General features: G+C 34.9%; 1 protein-coding gene across 3 annotated transcripts in view; it reads right to left on the reverse strand.

The window, feature by feature from the left end:
* Positions 1–19,310, reverse strand: part of lrrk1 (leucine-rich repeat kinase 1) — a 104,504-nt gene that overhangs the window by 36,226 nt on the left and 48,968 nt on the right. For 2 of the 3 annotated variants that reach the window (XM_051901537.1, XM_051901538.1), the window contains 5 exons: positions 18,889–19,011; positions 18,410–18,579; positions 16,717–16,856; positions 12,975–13,233; positions 5,937–6,106 (listed from right to left, as the gene is read on the reverse strand). In XM_051901537.1, coding sequence (XP_051757497.1) covers positions 5,937–6,106; positions 12,975–13,233; positions 16,717–16,856; positions 18,410–18,579; positions 18,889–19,011 — 862 coding nt within the window. The remainder of the gene's footprint in view (positions 1–5,936; positions 6,107–12,974; positions 13,234–16,716; positions 16,857–18,409; positions 18,580–18,888; positions 19,012–19,310) is intronic. The other variant, XM_051901539.1, reaches the window with a different exon arrangement.

Raw genomic sequence — 19,310 nt, forward strand, 5'->3', positions numbered from 1 at the left:
GCATTTCCTACTTACATAAATCAAGATCTATACTCACATCAGTCTGTTTGGGTTATTTCACCATGTGTTTCTTTCAAAGTAGGCCACAGTGTTTTATGACATTTCACTATATCTTCTTCTCCAAAACAAACAGGAGAAAAGTGAACTGAAATCAAATCTACAATGAAAACAGTGATGTGAGAGGCCATGTGACTTCCTCTTACAGTACATGTAATGCTCCTTCCTAATATTTACAGTTTTGGGAAATGTAATGTTAAAATCTGTCATTATAAAGCAGATATCTCTGACTCCAAAATCTGATTGGAAGAGCCACAAGGTACAATATATATAGTGAATATATATAATTAGACTTATTTATTTGCTAAATGAATAAATGTAAATTACATTTATATATGCAAGGTAACAGCTGATAGCAACACAACATAATGTAAAATATCACCTTTAGGCTAATGGACCAGATTTCATGGTAGAAAAATGTGTTTATTAAGATTAATATTAATAATAAATGTTATTACTTATTAAACATTGTTGTACTCATGCATGAATTCTTAACTTGCATGTTTTGCATTAATATTAATGAATTAAATGAATCAAATAAAAAAAATATCTAATGGCATGATCACATTTGCATGACTGGTATTTTCTAATTTCTAATTTCTTTTCTTTTGGCAGAAACTAAAAATTAAAGCCTTTTTAATTTTACGTAGTTAACAGAAGGGCCAAATAATAAAGAAATACAACTTTTTGGTAATGTTCAATAATTCCAAAGAGAATTATAATGTATCTCAAGGATCAGGATTCATGAGTACCACTTTCCAAAATGATTACGTGTGTTTACAACAAATGCACCTTTATATGGAAGCACATGTGTAGCAAATTTCAATTTGAAATGTAATATGCAAAATGGCAATGCAATATGTAAAATGGCAATGCAAATCTGTATTTAAATTTACATTTTCCATACCATATGTGCAATGTTTGGAGCAAAATGATCATTCAAATTAAATAATATAATTTACATTTGCTATTTCCTACAGTAGTTTTAACATATAATTTAAACATATATTTTAACGCTTTATAAGTTGCAAAATGAAAATGAAAATGTATTACAGAAATGGTTATATATGTTCAACATGTTCAAGCAAAAATTGTAGCAAAATGACCATTTAAATGTTCTTAATTGCATTTGCACTCACAGTTAAGACACTTGCAATTGCATTTTCATTAAATGCCCCGCAAGGAATGTAGCAAAATTCAATGTGGATTTGAAAAAGCATTCAAAGCCGATCACATCCCGGCCCCGCCCTGTCAATCGTTGCGTCAAGGTGGGGCCAGGTGTTGGAAACATGGCGGCAGCAGAGCTAAGAAGAGCGAGGCATAAACTGGCAGATGAAGCTGAGCAATAACAGAGAAATGTCAATGTTCCTGAAGATAATGCGCGTCCGTCAGTGATAGAACCAGTACGTTATTAGAAGCATAGATATTTAGGACGCCTCGTAGAGAACGCGCCTGCCGCTCGTGCACCTTATCGCGCGTCTGTAGAAGACACGCGAACGCGCTCACCTCACGATAAGGTGCACGAGCGCCAGGCGGGGATGTGATCGGCTCGAAATGCATTTTGAAATCCACATTGAATTTTGCTACATTCATTGCGGGACATTTAATGAAAATGCAATTGCAAGTGTCTTAACTGTGAGTGCAAATGCAATTAAGAACATTTAAATGGTCATTTTGCTACAATTTTTGCTTGAACAGGTTGAACATATATAACCATTTCTGTAATACATTTTCATTTTAATTTTGCAACTTATAAAGCATTAAAATATATGTTTAAATTATATGTTAAAACTAGTGTAGGAAATAGCAAATGTAAATTATATTATTTAATTTGAATGATCATTTTGCTCCAAACATTGCACATATAGTATGGAAAATGTAAATTTAAATACAGAAATGCATTGCCATTTTACATATTGCATTTCCATTTTGCATATTACATTTCAAATTGAAATTTGCTACACATGTGCTTCCATACCTTTAACATGTTTAAATTGTATTTGTAAATATTGTTATCAAGCTTTTCTTTCCAATATCTATTTACCTGTCTATACTGAAAAACATTATCATTCTCTCTCTCTATCTCTATCTACACCAAGACTTTAACACTATTCTATTGCCAGCTTTGTATATTGATTATTTATATCTATCTATATATATCTATATACCTATATATATCTATATACATCTATATATCTATCTATCTATATATATCTATATCTATATATATATATATATATATATATATCTATATATATATATATCTATATATCTATATATATATATATATATATATATATATATATAGGCACAAAAGCTGATTCTGGAAGCTTCCTCAGAGGCCTCATCCAAAGAGCAGATGCCACCTGTTGTTGCCATTGGTTACCATAGGGCACTTTACAGACCATAAAACTCCAGTACATGAATGCACTTGACAAAAAGATGGGAAACTTTGAACAAGAAACGTCTGGAATTCATGAAGAAGATAAACTTTGTGTCATAAAAGTAAATGTCTTGATTTATTAGGCGTCTTTATTGTAAAGAAACCTCTAGAATGAGTGGGAGGGAATAAATCAACAGAGATGTAAAACTGGGAACTGCTGAGAGACCAATTCAAACAGCAGTGAATGAGGCTGACAAAGAAATAGCGTACATAAAACGGCCGCTGATGGAGAGAGTCCTGCAAACGTAGTTTTTTTTCTCTTCAGTTTCCTGAAGGAGCTCTCTCTCGCCTGCAGTATAATTTATGACAAACTGAACATCATAAATAGTTCGGAGACATTTCGCAGGATTAGGGGAAGCGGACGGAGGGGCAGACAGAAAAGGCGAGAGGCCTTCAAGGTCAGAGAAATGCAGAAACTAGTTGAGCGTGACACAGCTCAGAGGAAAATCATTATATTGAGATGTGCTGCCAGTATTGAATCTTGCTGCTGTAAAACAACAGTTTATAAAGTTTGATAACTTTTTACAGAACTCCAAATCTCTCCCGCTGGTAGATTATTATATTTATATTATATTTTGCTTTGTTCAATCATGTGATCCACTAACGGAAAAAAAAAAAATAAGAAAAACGTTTTTTCCCCATTTAATATGATCATACTGTACAATACTACTACTACTACTACTACTACTACGATTAAAAATATTAATAAAAATGATCAGCATAATAATAATAAAATTATTATTATTATTATTATCAAAAAACTAATTATATAAAAAAATAATTTAATTAAAAAAAAAAAAAAAATCGAAATTAAATAAATTTAAAGATGGCCGCTGAAAATTCAGCTTTGCCATCACAGGAATAAATCACATTTTTAAAAATATATTAAACAGGGCTGTCAAAATTAGCGTGTTAACGCATGCAATTAATTAATTTTTTCAGTTTAACGTGTTAAAAATATTTAATGCAATTATCGCAGCATCCGTATATGATCATGCTATCATTCATTCAAGTCCTATTAAACCATTCAAGCGCAAAAAACAGAACTCAAATCTGTTCTGGCGCGCATGTGTGAAATGTCTCTCTGTGAACAAACACCCGAAACGCGCACAGAAAGCCACTTCAGACAGCGCCACATTGAGTTCTCATTCATGCCTGAATGGACAAAAACAAAGAAAATTGTCAAAATTCCCATTTTGGCAAGTATCCTCATAAGAACAGTCTTAAATGAGTTAAAAAGTGTTAAATGAACGTAAAGAGTTGTGAGAAAATAGGATGTGTGTCAGATCTTTAGAGTCTATCATTATTGACTGGATCATTACTGCTGTGATTATTATGTTTCTAGCTTGTTACATGTTTGGCAACGGTTCTTTTAACCCTAAATAATGGAGTGTGTAGCTTTTTATTTCTTAAACAACCATGTAGGAAGACGCATCATGGTCATTTTCCAGGATGACAATTTGACCAAAAATTTAATGCAGATTACATACATTTTTGGTCAAGATCTTTTATTGACAATACATGAGTCGAGCACTCTGTAAAGTCTCCTCCAGCACATCCCAAAGACTTACAATGAATTTAAGGTCTGGACTTCTGATTCTTCATGCTCCCTCACAACTTTTCTTTCACAATTTTACCCTGGTGAATCTTGAGATTGTCATCCTGGAATATGGTCATGATGTGTCTTCCTACATGGTTGTTTAAGAAATGAAAAGCTACACACTCCATCAGTTAGGATTAGAAGAAATGTTGCCAAACATAAAACATGATAGAAAACATAATAATCACTGCAAAAATGATCCAATCATAGACTCTTAAGCATTTGCCTATTCAAATCCAAACAGTGACTTTTTTTTTTTTGGCTTGGCAGTGTATTCAAAACTTTAGGTGTGATTAACTGCAATTAAATACACAAAAATGTGAGATTAATTAGTTATTTTTTTAATTGATTGACAGCACTAATATTTAGATATACTGAAAAAAAAAATATATATATAAATATATTAAGAGTTATCTTACATTTTTGGAGAAATGGAGAAATATAAAACTTCTGATGTACAAATGTTGATCATATGTATAAAAATATATAAACATTTCAGTATTTTGAGAGCCTAGGAAGATCGACTCGAGTACGTCATTAGCAGTGCTTCATGGGAGTGGGCGGAGCTAAAGAGCTATTTTGGCACGTGTTGCTCTTTTCGACTATCTGATTGGTGTAATTTTCTGTACAGCATCATGGGTAATGCAGTTTTTCACTAGGAATTCCACTGTTAAACACGATTATTTTAAAACTACATTGAAATAATGCAGGCTGACAGCGTCAGCAGAAGCAAATACTATGGATTAACAACCTCATAGCTCACAGTACATCTGCCTTTAAAAGTTTATAAGCTATCATTCAAAATCAGTTTTCTTATGGAGAAAATGAATGGAGATTTTACTTCCGGAACCCTACTGTTGTGCTCTATTGTCTTTTTAGAGCTGTTTTACAGTAGAATTGATCTCTATTTGCACCATTGCATAATTATTTTCCCATTTATCCCTCTAAAGCTGCTTAGAAACAATCTGTATTGTATAAAGTGCTGTTTAAATAAAAGAGACTTGAATTGATATTCAGAAGTTGCCGCTAGCTTGTACAGTGCTGTCAGTATTCATGCATGAAATACTTGAAAACACAGCACTTTTTTCCTCAGGTCTGACAACATAAAAATCTGTATAAATACAGAGAAATCACATCCCTGTTTGTTGCAGTGTGAAAGGAAAATAAATTGTAGCCGGTTGCATAAATTAAAGACTTCAATATTAAGTAGAAGATATTTAAATTTACATTATTGCATTTGAAAGATGCTTTTATCCAATGCAATTTATAATACAATGAATGTATTTTATCAGCATGCATTTTTAGGAATTAAACTCATGACTGTGGTTTTGCTAGAGCCATGTCTATGGCCTGCTTTGGTAGTGGCTACAAGAAATAATTTTATAAATCAGTATTTTTTTGTCTTGTTTATCTAAACTTCCATTTGATCAAGCAAATACTTACAAAACTTTTCAAGATAATAACTTGTTTCAAGCATAAATCTCATTAAATTCTGCAGCTCACTAGGTTTTGGATTAGAGAAAGACACACAACGGGAGAAATCCAATGAGGATTAGATTTCTCTGTTAACAGGAAATTCCATCAGTCACAGACGCCGTGCGTCCCACTGCGAGCCTTGAGCAGAACGACAGCGCTTTGACCTCTGACCTTACATACGGCTGCTGGAACACATGGCTTACTTTCCCCAACTGATCACCTCTGACTTTAAAATCTCTCATCGAGCAGATCGAATGCAAATCCAAACATCGCAGTGAGCGGAACTATCCGGTGACGGCCTAAAGATAATAACGGCTGCCTTCAGAGGAACTTCAGGATCAGTGCAGGAGCGTAAAGTACCTGTGCTGCTGTTGAGCGACTGCTGCTTGCATTTCTTGAAGTGGAAGCGTTTAATAGCCACCGGATGGCCTCTGTATTTAGCTCTGTAGATGATGGTGCCACTGCCACCCTGACCCAGGATATCTGCTTCCTCTTCACTCCACTGCAGATCACTCTTCAACAGGAACAACCTGAAACACACACATATAGAAGTTTTCACCACTTACGTACATTACATTTGAGATTGAATTAAGACTTTTTTTTTTCTTTTTTTTTTTTGTTTTTTTTAGAAATTAATACTTTTATTCAGCAAGGATGACTAAATTGATTAAAAGTGACAGTAAATACATTTATAATGTTACAGAACATTTCTATTTCAAATAAATGCTGTTTATTTGAACTTCCTCTTAATCAAAGAATTGTGAAAAAAGAATAGAAAAAGGAAAAATATTAAAGGGGTGGTTGATTATGAGTTCACTTTTTTAACTTTAGTTAGTGTGTAATGTTGCTGATTCAGCATAAACAACATCTGCAAAGTTACGACGCTCAAAGTTCAATGCAAAGGGAGATATTTTAAATCATTTTTTAAGGACTACAACAAGCTTCTTCCCGGGTTAGTGACATCACAAACCTCAAAATTTACATAAACCCCACCCCCGAGAACACGCAACAAAGGGGGTGAGGCCCATGTTGGGCTGCTTTAGAGAAGAGGAAGAGTTGTTGTAGTAGAGTGTTGTTATCATGCCGTCATTTTACGCCGGACAGCTTCACAAACGAGGGTCAATTCACAAAAGATTAACATGACGGCACATGCTAGTCGATGAGTTGAATCAACTGCACAGCAACTACATAAATTTATCCACTAACCATTCAGAAACGTCCAGTTTCATTCTAAAAGTTGTAACTTCTTCCTGAGTCTCTCCATCAGTGTCGACTCCGGTTTGAACAATGTAAGGCTGAACACCGTTACTGACAATCCTCATTTTGACTGCGTGAGATTCTCCAGCTTTGCTGTTGTTGAGCAACCGAAGTGTGAGCTGTTAAAGCTCCGCCCTCTTCTGGAAAGGGGGCCGGGAGCAGCAGCTCATTTGCATTTAAAAGGACACACACAAAAACGGCGTGTTTTTGCTCACACCCAAATAGGGGCAAATTTGACAAGCTATAATAAATGATCTGTGGAGTATTTTGAGCTGAAACTTCACAGACACATTTTGGGAACACCGGAGACTTTTATCACATCTTGTAAAAGGGGTGTTATAGATCCCCTTTAAGGCAAGACACCCCAGGTGAATAGGGTGAAAAAAATAGATAACTAATAGATATCACCATACTTTCCCAGTTGATTGATTACAAATGAGGCATTGTCTAATTAAATATGCACTAATTTGCATACATTTCTAGAACAAAAATCTTAACATTGGATAAATCCAGGTTCAAAATTTTTTGTTTTTGGACATATTTGAGTCTTTTACAGATGGGATCTTTTTATCATTCCATAAATCAGAAAATACTGTCAACAGCCAGAAAAAAATATTTTTTTCTAGGAATAAAATGTATAAAATCAGGCACAAACTCCTCAGTAAAAACCTTGAGAATATAGATGGGAAATAAAACTGTAAAGTTTGGTGTGGGTAAGTGCTGCAGAAGTGGAGATTTCTGACTCAGAGCAGGAGAAAAAACTCATTTTGAGAAAAAGGCCTTTAAAGATATGTACTGTAATTGAAATCTACACATGTAAATAGATAAAGTGCTATAAAGGATACACTTAAACATGTATTTTGGATGTTTTCTTTCCACTAGTCTGAAAAAACACTTTATGAAAAGCCAAAAAGTCCATTGACAGATGTATGAAAAAAAGTGTTTTTGCCTGTAGTGTCTTGCCTTAAGTAGCCGTTTTCAACATTGATAACAATCATAAATGTTTCTTGAGCATCAAATCAGCATATTAGAATGATTTCTAAAGGATCATGTGACACTGAAGACTGGAATAATGATGCTGAAAATTCAGCTTTGATCACAGGAATAAATTAGATTTTGAAATATATGAAAACAGTTGTAGAAAAAAATTGTAATAATATTTCACAATATTACAGTTTTTACTGTATTTTTGATCAAATAAATGCAGCCTTGGTGAGAATAAGAGACTTCTTTTAAAACATAAAAAAACTGTACCAATCCTAAACTAAACTATGCATTCTGACTTTTGACATTTTGCAAGATCTCTGTCATTATCCAACAGCTTTCTATCTTTCCAGCTCCATTCTTGTGGCCGCTGTTGAATCAAACCTAATGTCTGTCAATACAAACGGAGTCCATTTAGTCAGCCGTCATTCCTAATCATTTCCATTAAAGCTCCATATGGGAATGTCATTTAATTTGACATGTGCTTTGAACCGCCCCGCTGGCTGATTGTACGTACAGATGCTTTTAATGCTCTCCTTCCTTCCTTATGGCCGTGTGATACAAACTTGCGGCAAAGATATTAACAGGAAACACTCGTTTATGAGACGTCAAGCCAAGAGAATTACACTGTTTGCATAATCATATAAATAATTGGTAAAATCATTCATCCCCCCTGTATAATTAAAGACGTCTCCAGGCCACACTGCTGTTGTCATGAAGTTCATGCAAATCTTTGTTTTTAACTGAGGGTTTCATAATGACAGACAGTGTTGCTATTGTTAACTAAAATAAAAAAAAAAATAATAAAAAAAAACACTTTTGATCATTGGAATAAAGCTGATATATGAAAATTAAAATTAGATAAAACAAAACAACAACAAAAAAACTTAGAAATTTTTTTAGAAAGGCAACAAATTGAAATGTTTATGTACTAAAATCACTAACATAAAAATTAATTAAATCTAAATAAAACTATATAAAAAGACAAAAACTAATATTAAAAATGACAAAGGACATAACAACTTAATATAAAAAAATACAAGCTAATTCAAAACATTAATAAATACCATAATAGTATATACAAAAATAATACTATAATAACACTGATGGCAGACTGATCAGAAATTTGTTATAAATAATCTATTGGTTTGAGTCCATCAAGTTCTGCCATTTATTTAGAACTTAATTTGCTCTATTATCCAAAAATAGACCTTATGCTGAATTAACAGGAAAAATAACTATATTCTGTCATGCAGCATGACTGATAAGGTTTTGGTCACACTGTCCATGCATAAATGCACGCACACCATACTTACAGTTTAAGAATAAGATGAAAAATTGCTGATGTAGTTGTTGGTCTGAATAATAAGGTTTATCTGCAAGTAAGCAAAAACTGCTGATCATGTCAGGACGAGTTAATGCTCATTAGGTCTGATATTCACAAAAGGCCTGTTATGAAGACTCTTCAAAGAGAAAGTTTAAAAGGTCACTATTTGTGAGTAAAGCAATTTAACTCGACCTTATTAGTAATTCCAAACTGTATTAAGAACATATTCCAGTAATTTTGGTGTGACAGTGGCTCTGTTCCAAATGCTAGAGAGCTGCCTAAAAGTGTGCTGCCTACATAGGCAGCATCATAATTGAAATGAAACCTCATAAGTGACTGATGTAATACTCTAATGATAAAATACATAGCACACATAAATATTGTTTAATTAGGCATTATGAATAATTTGTTATTAGGGTTCATGCCCTGACAGTTCAAAGATTCACTCATGTTTATGCTCATAAGTTTTGACGTGTAAGTCCTAGAAACAAAACTTTTTCCCCTCCGATTCCATGGCTCACGTTGATTCGAAAGCACCCTATGGCATCATTTCTATCATGAAAATTTTTCCGCCATTTTGAATTTTCCGAAAAACCTACTTTTTCTAACTCCTCCTAGAGCGTTTGTCCAATTTGCACGAAATCTAGTATGTAGCATCTACTCACACTCCAGGCAAACAAAAAGTTATTAAAAGATTTTTGATCGGCCAATCTGTTCTCGTATAGCGCGTCAACAAATCTGATGGCGAGCACGCAAAAATGGATTTGATGCAGTATTTTTGCAATGATTTGGTGTATTGACACCAAACTTTGTATGTGTCATTACAGGCATGACTTGGGGTTACATGCACAGTATCGTCACAGCATCACCAACTGGTGCCGAGATTATAACTTTTGAATACCTTGTCCTAAAATCATGAGGATGGTCTCCTTAGATTCCTTGAGGCATGCTGAGTTGAACGATATCCAATTTTCTTTGGTCGGCCATTTTGGGCATCGGCCATTTCGAATTTTGTCATAAAATGCTAAATGTGTTTTACGAACACATGAATGTATCTTTACGAAACTCAGTATGATTCATCGAGGCCATGTTCTGAGAGGTCGGTGCCCCCTAGTGGTCAAGAGATATAATGAAATTAATGCAAATGCTTATAATATATGAAAAATTCAACATATTGTCAGTTAACTTACATCATTAGATTTGTTGGCTTATGCCGAGTCCTACGATACCAAATTGGCCATATTCTACCATACTTACTGTCCGCCATATTGAATTTTATTCAAAACCTACTTTTTCGAACTCTTTCTACAAAATTTGTCTGATTTGTACAAAATTTGGTATGTAACATCTACAGACACTCATGACAAAAAGTTATTAAAAGATTTTTGATAGACCCAACCGTTGTTTTATACTGCATCAACAAATTTGACTGCGAGAATGCCAAAATGGAAATGCGGCTGTATCTTTGCAAAAGTTTTGTGAATTGACACGAAACTTAGAACATGTCTTCACAGGCATTACTTGAGGATACATACAGCGTTTCGTCATAGTGCCACCTACTGCTCAGAAGTTATAAACCATGTTAATATGTTAAAAGTGCTTTAAATGATGTAATTTAAACAGCTTTATCCTAACCTCATGATCAGAGATGTCCACAGATATTTCCTTTCCTTTTTCGGCAATTATTTTTACACTATTTACTATTACTTATTATTTACTATTAATTTTCTATTGCGGAAAAACAATATATAAATTTATAACATTTCTGTGGACTCCGTCTATTATACTTTGTTCTTGTCACAATGGATTGCATTATTCATGAGGAATAAATAAGAGGTCGCCAAAATGAGTTTTCTAATAATTCAGCATAAAGTTGCAGTCTAAAAATGCTGTCTACTCGAGTTTAAAACAGAGCCAATGTGGCAAAATATTACTACATGTTTTTTGTTTTGTTTTGTTTTTTTTAATGTTTTTTTAATGATCAGTGTTTTTTAATGATCATCAGTGTATGTTATTCCAAATGAATAAAAAATGGTTGTTTTGGTAGATCAAAATATAAAAACCCACCCTGTAAAATAATGACATCACAAAATCATCTTCCTTTTACTTAATTCCTGATGAATAAAAGTTGTGAACAGTGTTTCATGTTGACTTTTTACATTTTTCAAGCCCTGTTGACAACTAGAGTCTGGATTGCTGTTCTAGTTCCCAAGACACATACAAAACTAAACCATGAATGCATTGTAAATCACTTTGGATGAAAGCTTCTGTCAAACGCACAAATGTAGTAATCCTGAGATTTATCAGTTCATAATTATGTGATTTTCAAGTCCTAATATAAAGTATGACGTCCCACCGGGACTTTTACTCAGGCCCTTTGCTGCACAGGAACCTCTTCAAAGAGATTTGTTTGACGTGGCTCAAAGACAAGAACTGCAGTTCAAATCCTCAGATTTTGCTTCCATTTTAACATCAGAATTAATAATCCAATTTATGTAATGTACCACAACCGCACAGAGAACACACATCTCATGCCAAGACAAGAGCACAGCAGCCCACCGAAAGCCTTGTGTATATTTGTGCTATAACTCAACCCTTACCCACTTTAAATACATCTAAACCCTGGTTATTAGGACCAGGTGTGCAACATTTACATTGAATTCAAAACTTAAATGCCTCATGCTAGCAGATGCTCAGGAGAGCACATATATATGCCAATATGTTACTGCACAATTCAATGAACTTCAGTAAGGATAGAAAAAATTCACTTTCAGTAAATTTTACTGTTAAAGTAAAACTTATGGAATAATTATGAACTTTAATAAAACAATTTCGGAAAATTAATCATTTTTACATTTTAATTGAAGCAGAGCAATATCTTCACTCTTATGCCTTGTCCTTTCCTAATAGGCATTATAAACATCTGCGTTTGAGCAGATATTCACAGTAAACAGTGGTCTAAACATTCTACTGTAACATTCATCGTTGTACGTTTACACGAATAAAAGTAGATCCTTTACAGTTTCGAATGATGTCTCACTCTTACTCTGATGACAAAAACGGAGTGTTTTAAGTTTTTTCCACTGAAAAAAAAAAAATCAAAGTGGGCACGTCGGCGCGTTCGTTAACATGCCGTAATTAAAACCCTACTTTAGAACAATATGTAGCTCACTTGGTCAGGTGTGCCAAAACACTTATTTATAAACTTCAATATTTCATACAAAATAATAAATAGACTATTTGCCTATTTGTTCTTCACATCAGATTTTTGTGAGAGTACTGTAAAATATGACAACAAGCTGCTCTGAGTCCTTTTCATGTTTCTTTAATTTGTCTAGCTGTAGTTTTTGTCACGTAACTTAAATGCACAGTGTCATCTCTCATCGCGCCAACAAAGAAAGTTCATTTCTGATATTTCTTATGACTGCACATGCACATTGGCTTGTCCAGTCTGAAAAATAAGCTTTTGTAATGCTACTTGAATGTAATAATTAAAATTTATGAGACAGTTGTCAGATTTCATTGGTTATTTCAAATATGAAATTTAATTGTAAGCTTGGTGTACAGTTTTGGAGAATTTGAAGTTTCCCCATTCAAAGAGATAGGAGGTGAACTTGCATGACTGAAATAGCTGCCCGAGAGATGGCCGGAGAGTGAAATTACTTACCTTAAAAGGACTTTGATATATCTCATTTTGGTGGGAAAACAACGGCGCTAACATCAGCATTTAGTAGCAATGGATTTGATTAATTTTTAGCTGTCAATTTTATCCAGAAAAGATAATATAAAAAATGTCAAAAATGGTTAAAAACTTCATGCTGACATCTTACCGTGAAGGGAAGTCGGTCATGAAGAGCTCCGGCACCAGCTCCTGTAGCGGCACGGGCTGTTTGGGATGGTTTGGGCAGGTGATGTACTCCTTGTCCACGGCTGCCAGGACACAGTCCTCCATGTTGAAGTAGTGGACGGTGCTGCTATTGGAGCCGGACAGAGGCAGCGGGTCGGACATTCTGGGTACGGAGCTGCAGTGCGGACAGGGAGCGTACTGCTCGATGAGACGAGAGCCGTCACTCTCGCTGGCTGTCAGCGCTGACCGGGGGAGAAGGCCAAAGATAATTATGTGTTTGCAATGCTAAACGCATGTATGTATATGGATGCTCATATTTATATAAAAATGGACATTAATCATGGCTTAATGAAAAGGGCTCAAGAGAAAAAGGTAGATTTTATATTACATAATTATTCAAATGAATCTACATGGCTACAATGGCTGTTTAGCTAAAGTGATGATTTCTCTGATCTGAAAGTAGGTACGAGAGGCTGTGCTGTATCGTGAATAAGTCAGGACTGAAGGGCGTTGTTAGGCACGACATGAAGCGGACCCCTTCAGCAACCCCTTCAGCCGTGACTTATTCACAATACAGCACTAGCCTCGAGTACCTTATTGCTTTTATAAAACGGTTACCACACAATACAAATATTAAAGCCAAAAATATGTATCAATCAACTTTCATGAAGTAAACTTTCACTAAAAGCCTTTCTTCCGCCGGAAAAAATTGTCCCTGACCGTGAACAGCAACAGCAGTTACATTATTACGCCATTAGATGGCGAGAAAGACTGTCTTTATGAGTGTGTCAGTCAGTAGCGAAGACTTTTATATTGAAAAGACTGAATTGTTGTGAACACGGAACAAGACGCAACTGACAAATGCTTTGACTAGCGCTGTCAGTCACGGGAAAAGCCCTTAACTGTTAAAAGGACAAGATAATACATCGGACATTAAAACAGATTTTTTATTATGAACATAGGACTGACCTGAAGGAGAATGCTAAATCTAAATGCAGGTAATAAATACGGTCACTCGATCTTTTTCTCACAATACTCTTCTACATAATCCAGCAAGCTTCAATGAACAATATCAATTGAGAACAAACAGTTTACGTTGCTAAGAGTGGTTGCTAAGAGTGGTTGCTAAGAGTGTTGTGTAGTGATACACAGACCCGTTGGGTGAAGCAGTCATAGCCGTGTTTTATCGTGAATAAAACACAGCTATTGACCAATCAGAATTAAGGACAGGAACTAACCATTTTATAAAGGCCTATACTGTATATACAGTGCCTACAGAAAATCACCATACACTTCTGAAATAGTTACTTTATTTGTTGTACAGCCTAAAATCAAAACCCATTAAAAAAAAAAAATAAAAAAAAAAATAAAAAAAACTTTTCCAGCTCTATTTATTTGCCTTAAAACAAACAAAAACAAACAAACAAAAAAAAAGGCAACAGTTCTGAAAGAAAAAAAAAAATTACAGCCATTAATCTTTTTGGATATGTCTGTACTAGCTTTGCACACCTAGATTGTGGAATATTTGCCCATTCTGTGATGTGCAGCAATGGACTGCTCTCTTCAAGTCCATCCACAAATTTTCTATGGGATTTAATTCAGGGCTCTGACTTGGCCACTCAAGGACATTCACCTTCCTATCCTTAAGCCATTGCGTTGTTCTTTTGGTGGTATGTTTAGGATCATAGTCGTGTTGGAAGGTGAATGACCTGCCCATCTTCAGCTGTCTAGCAGAGGGACGCAGGTTTTCCTCAAGAATTTGTATGTACTTGGCAGCATCCATTTTCGCTTCAGTCCTGACCAATCAGCCCTTTCCCTGCTGAAGAGAAACACCCCCACAACATAACGCTGCCACCACCATGTTTCACAGTAGGTATGGTGTGTTTTGGGTGGTGTGCTGCGTTTGCTTTTCGCCAAACATAGCGCTTGGAGTTCAGTCCAAAAAGGTCAATTTTGGTCTCATCAGAGCATAGCACTTTTTGCCAGATGGCATCAGAGTCTTCCAGGTGTATGGCACTTTTTCAGGAAAGGCTTCTTTCTTGCCACTCTGCCATAGAGGCCAGCTTTGTGTAAAGCTTGTGAGGTAGTTGTCACATGCACAGACCAACCAGTCCCAAGCCTTGTAAATCCTTGAAAGTTGCCTTTGGCCTCTTGGTAGCTTCTCTGATCAATGTCCTCCTGGCATCCTGGTTTGGATGGAAGGACGGCCTAAACTAGGCAATGTGTTGGTGGTGCCATACGCTTTCCACTTCTTAATGATGCTCTGAACAGTACTCAGAGGGAGAGCTAAAGCCTTCGAAATGTTTTTGTAGCCTTCTCCTAACTTGTGCCTTTCTACAGCTTTATCCCGGAGGCCTTTTGAAAGCACTTTCCCAACCATGGTGAATTCTTTGCAATCTTCAAGAAGCAGCTGGTTTTATTCTGAAGTAAAAACCACTACAATTGATGTCAGGTGGGGCAGTTAGCCTGGTGTTTGATCTGGAAGTTGACTGGTTGCACCTGAGCAAGTTTATAAAGGTATACTCTAAGGGGCTGATTACTTTACCAAACCAGGTATTTCACTATTTAATTTTTAATAATCCTCCAGAATGTTAAAAAAGGTAAAGTTTTTCACAGGGTATGATGACTTTCTATAGGCACTGTATATATTTATTTTTTAAGGGTTGATTTATCTTGTAATATTTATTATTATAGATTTATTTATCAGCCATTTGACAACACTCAATTTACATTTCAATATTTATGTAATTGTATTACATGCATCTGTTAATAATCTCTCACAGCAGTTAGTTTGTTTACCCTACAAACATTTGTGCAGAGCACAGAGTCACATGTGAAGTCCTGATGGGTAACTGTCGAATCGAGCAGGTGTGTGCTGATGCGTCTGGTGTAATTAACAGCCGTTGTGTGGATTAATGAATCAATCACTGCTGCAGTACAAACTGAAGTATGACTCACCCCATCTATACGAGTTCAGTGTGTGTTTGTGCTGCACCTGTGTTGTTGACTGACAGCGTGTAAATAGTGTGAAGCAGTTTTGCACTGACACACAGCAAACATCCACAGTGCCTGTACTGCAACAAACAGCTGCACATCCATATCAATACCCTTTGGTTATGGGTTTAGGATGTTTGTCAAAATATTATCACACTTGACACCCTAATTATGATGATATTTTAGTCTTTTTGTTTTCTGCTGGACTTCTGCCTTATGACTACAAGTGATGTCGTCACTTTTGTTTTGCATGGAGTCACTAATATTATATCATCTTAGACTAGTACTGTCACAATGTGCATCTCAAACAGCATTTCAGTGCTGCTTCTAACTGGAATAATTACTACTGGTTTAGTCCTAGACTTTGGGATCTTATGCTTTCAAAGCTAGCTCACTATTGAAAGTGAGTGAGAACACACCCGAACACAGTTTTATCATACTTCAATAGTGGTTACGTGATTTAGTACAATTGCATTCATATCAGCAGCGAACTGTACTGGAGTTCACGTGAACCGTACCCCAGACCAGCCTTTTTATGTGGGTTCGGGTACGGTTTGTGTGTGCACACTTGAGAAAACAGCATTCACATCATCCAAATGTACATCAATCGAACCCGGGTGCGCACCAAAAGTGCTAGTGTGAAAGCACCCTAAATATATGAGATCTACAGTGATTGTTACGCCTGTGGACTGGGATCTGAGAAACTCAATAACATTTGGAGGAGTCCTCACCAGGAAACCACTGCTCTATGAGAGAGTTAACATGATCCGTGATGAAAGCCATGGCGGAGAAGTCCCTCGTCTCCGACTGGCAGATAATCTTGATGCCTCCGCTTTTCTTTTTCTTCCAGTTTAGGTCAGATGACTCTACGCTGTGGGCGAGAAACAGTGTAGAGTCTTTTCTTATGCGAATCTCTGCACACACTAGGGTTAGGATCTGAGTCAGATGTTCACATCAGTGTTATTTTAGTATTATTTATATACTATTATAATTGTTATCTATATTTTAATTGTTTTTATACTACTGTTGTTTTTATTGTGCTTTATAAATACATTTTGATTTGATTTTATTTGATTTATATTTAGTTTTCATTTAATTTTAAATTAATTTTAAGCAATTTTGTTATTTAGGTTGAATTTATTTTTATTTCAGTTTTAGTTTTTAGTTCCAGTAAGTGATGTTAGTGCTTCAATTTATTTCACTGAGTTGAAACATTTCTCATTTTTGTTTAATTTAATTTAAGTTTATCTAATATTTAATTTAATTTTATTTTATTTCAGCTTTAATTCAATTAACAAAATTGTTTTAATTTTACTTAACGATAATAGCCCTGGTTTACATGTATTCAGAACTGATCACATGGTTAAAAAACACTGGAACCAAATGATTTCTGTGACTTTTGGTGCTGTTAAAGTGGACAGAACACCGTACGAAAATGGAAAAATATTGATCGACACAAATAATACAAATACAGCAAATAGACTACACACCTAAGGCATAAGATAACTCGTTATAGACTAATTTTTAAAACAACACATGTATTGCTTGCAGAGAAGGTAATCCCATAATGCTTTGCGGCAAACTCCATAAAAATATGTGACCCTGGACCACAAAACCAGTCATAAGTAGAACAGGTATATTTGTAGCAATAGCCAACAATACATTGTATGGGTCAAAATTATCGAATTTTCTTTTATGCCAAAAATCATTAGGATATTAAGTAAATATCATATTCCATGAAGATATTTTGTAAATTTCCAACTGTAAATATATCAAAAAATTATTTTTGTGAGTGGATATGCGTTGCTAAGGACTTCATTTGTACAACTTTAAAGGTGATTTTCTCAATATTTTGATTTTTTTGCACCCTCAGATTCCAGATTTTCAAATAATTGTATCAAAATTGCACCAAATATTGTCCTATCCTAACAAACTATACATCAATGGAAAGCTTATTTAATCAGCTTTCAGATGATGTATAAATCACAATTTCAAAAAATTGACCCTTATGACTGGTTTTGTGGTCCAGGGTCACAAGATGACAGATACAGTATTATTTTAGTATTATTTATTATAGAATTAATACATTTTTTGAATTTTTATATTTGTAATATTACTTTTAGTTTGTAATTTTTTTTGTCATTTTTTATAATTTTTTTAAAAAATATTTCTATTTAGCTTTAATTTCAGTTTTAGTAATTTTGGTACTTCATCTTATTTAGTTAGTTCATCTTAATTTAGTTAGTTCCATTTAAGTTTTTCATATAATATTTATATTTTATTTTAGCTTTACTTAAAAAATAACAAAAATGATTTAACAATAACAACACTGAAGTGATGATGTTAAAGACATGTTAATAACAAATATACTTTTATTCATTAAATACAAAACAAATTATACCTAATACCTAAACACTTACTAACCTCAGATATCCACCATCAAAGGTGACCAGCAGCCCTTCCTTCCAGTAGATGGTCTGACTGCGACGGACGCGAAACGTGCTGCAGCGATTGCGCTGCTGGTTCCCTGCAAAGCTGTAGATCACAGTACTGCGGTTCCTCTGGTTTTTCGTGTTCTTTTTGGTCTCGAATGCCTATTACGGAAATCAAAGGAAGTAGGATACAGACATCAAAATCAGTCCACTGAAACCAGCCAGACATGTGAACACCGCGATCAGCTTCAACGACACTTTCACCTGAGAACTTGTCACATAAGGAAATACTTTAAAATATAGCTGCATCTACATGGCCATGCCTTCATTCGGATACTGAATGATTAAGCAGATTTGTTAGGTTTAGCAGTAGGTGGTGCTACAAATTTGAATGATATTCTCAGGCCAATGTGGCATTGAAACAGAAAAATTGTGTCAATATGCAAAAGCTTTGCTAAGATAATGACTCACTTCCTGTTTGGTGTCTTCGCCAGCAAAATTAAGGCTTTTCTGGAGTATAAAATCCAGTAATTGAATGTGTGAGGTTTTGTCTTTGTCTGACCTGAACGAATTTTGGTGAGGATTCAACAAACACTGCAGGAGGAAAAGCAAATAACAAAAAAAAAAAAAAAAAAAAAAACAATATGCAAAATTGGTCCAAAATTGCATAAAGTAGCACCCTAGAAATACATGTTTAAGTGAAGAATCATGACGTTCATCATGGAAAAATTATAATGATTTCTGGCTGGATTTTATGCACCTAGGCCACTAGATGGCGATGTCACCAAACTGGTCTTGTACGATCAGGGCTTTGTGGCAACGATGCATAGCAAGCTTCATGCAAATCAGCCAAAGCGTTGCAAAGACATGTCTCACTTCATGTACGCGTCCTC

This window comes from Ctenopharyngodon idella, chromosome 7 (assembly GCF_019924925.1).
Source record: "Ctenopharyngodon idella isolate HZGC_01 chromosome 7, HZGC01, whole genome shotgun sequence".
NCBI lineage: Eukaryota > Metazoa > Chordata > Actinopteri > Cypriniformes > Xenocyprididae > Ctenopharyngodon > Ctenopharyngodon idella.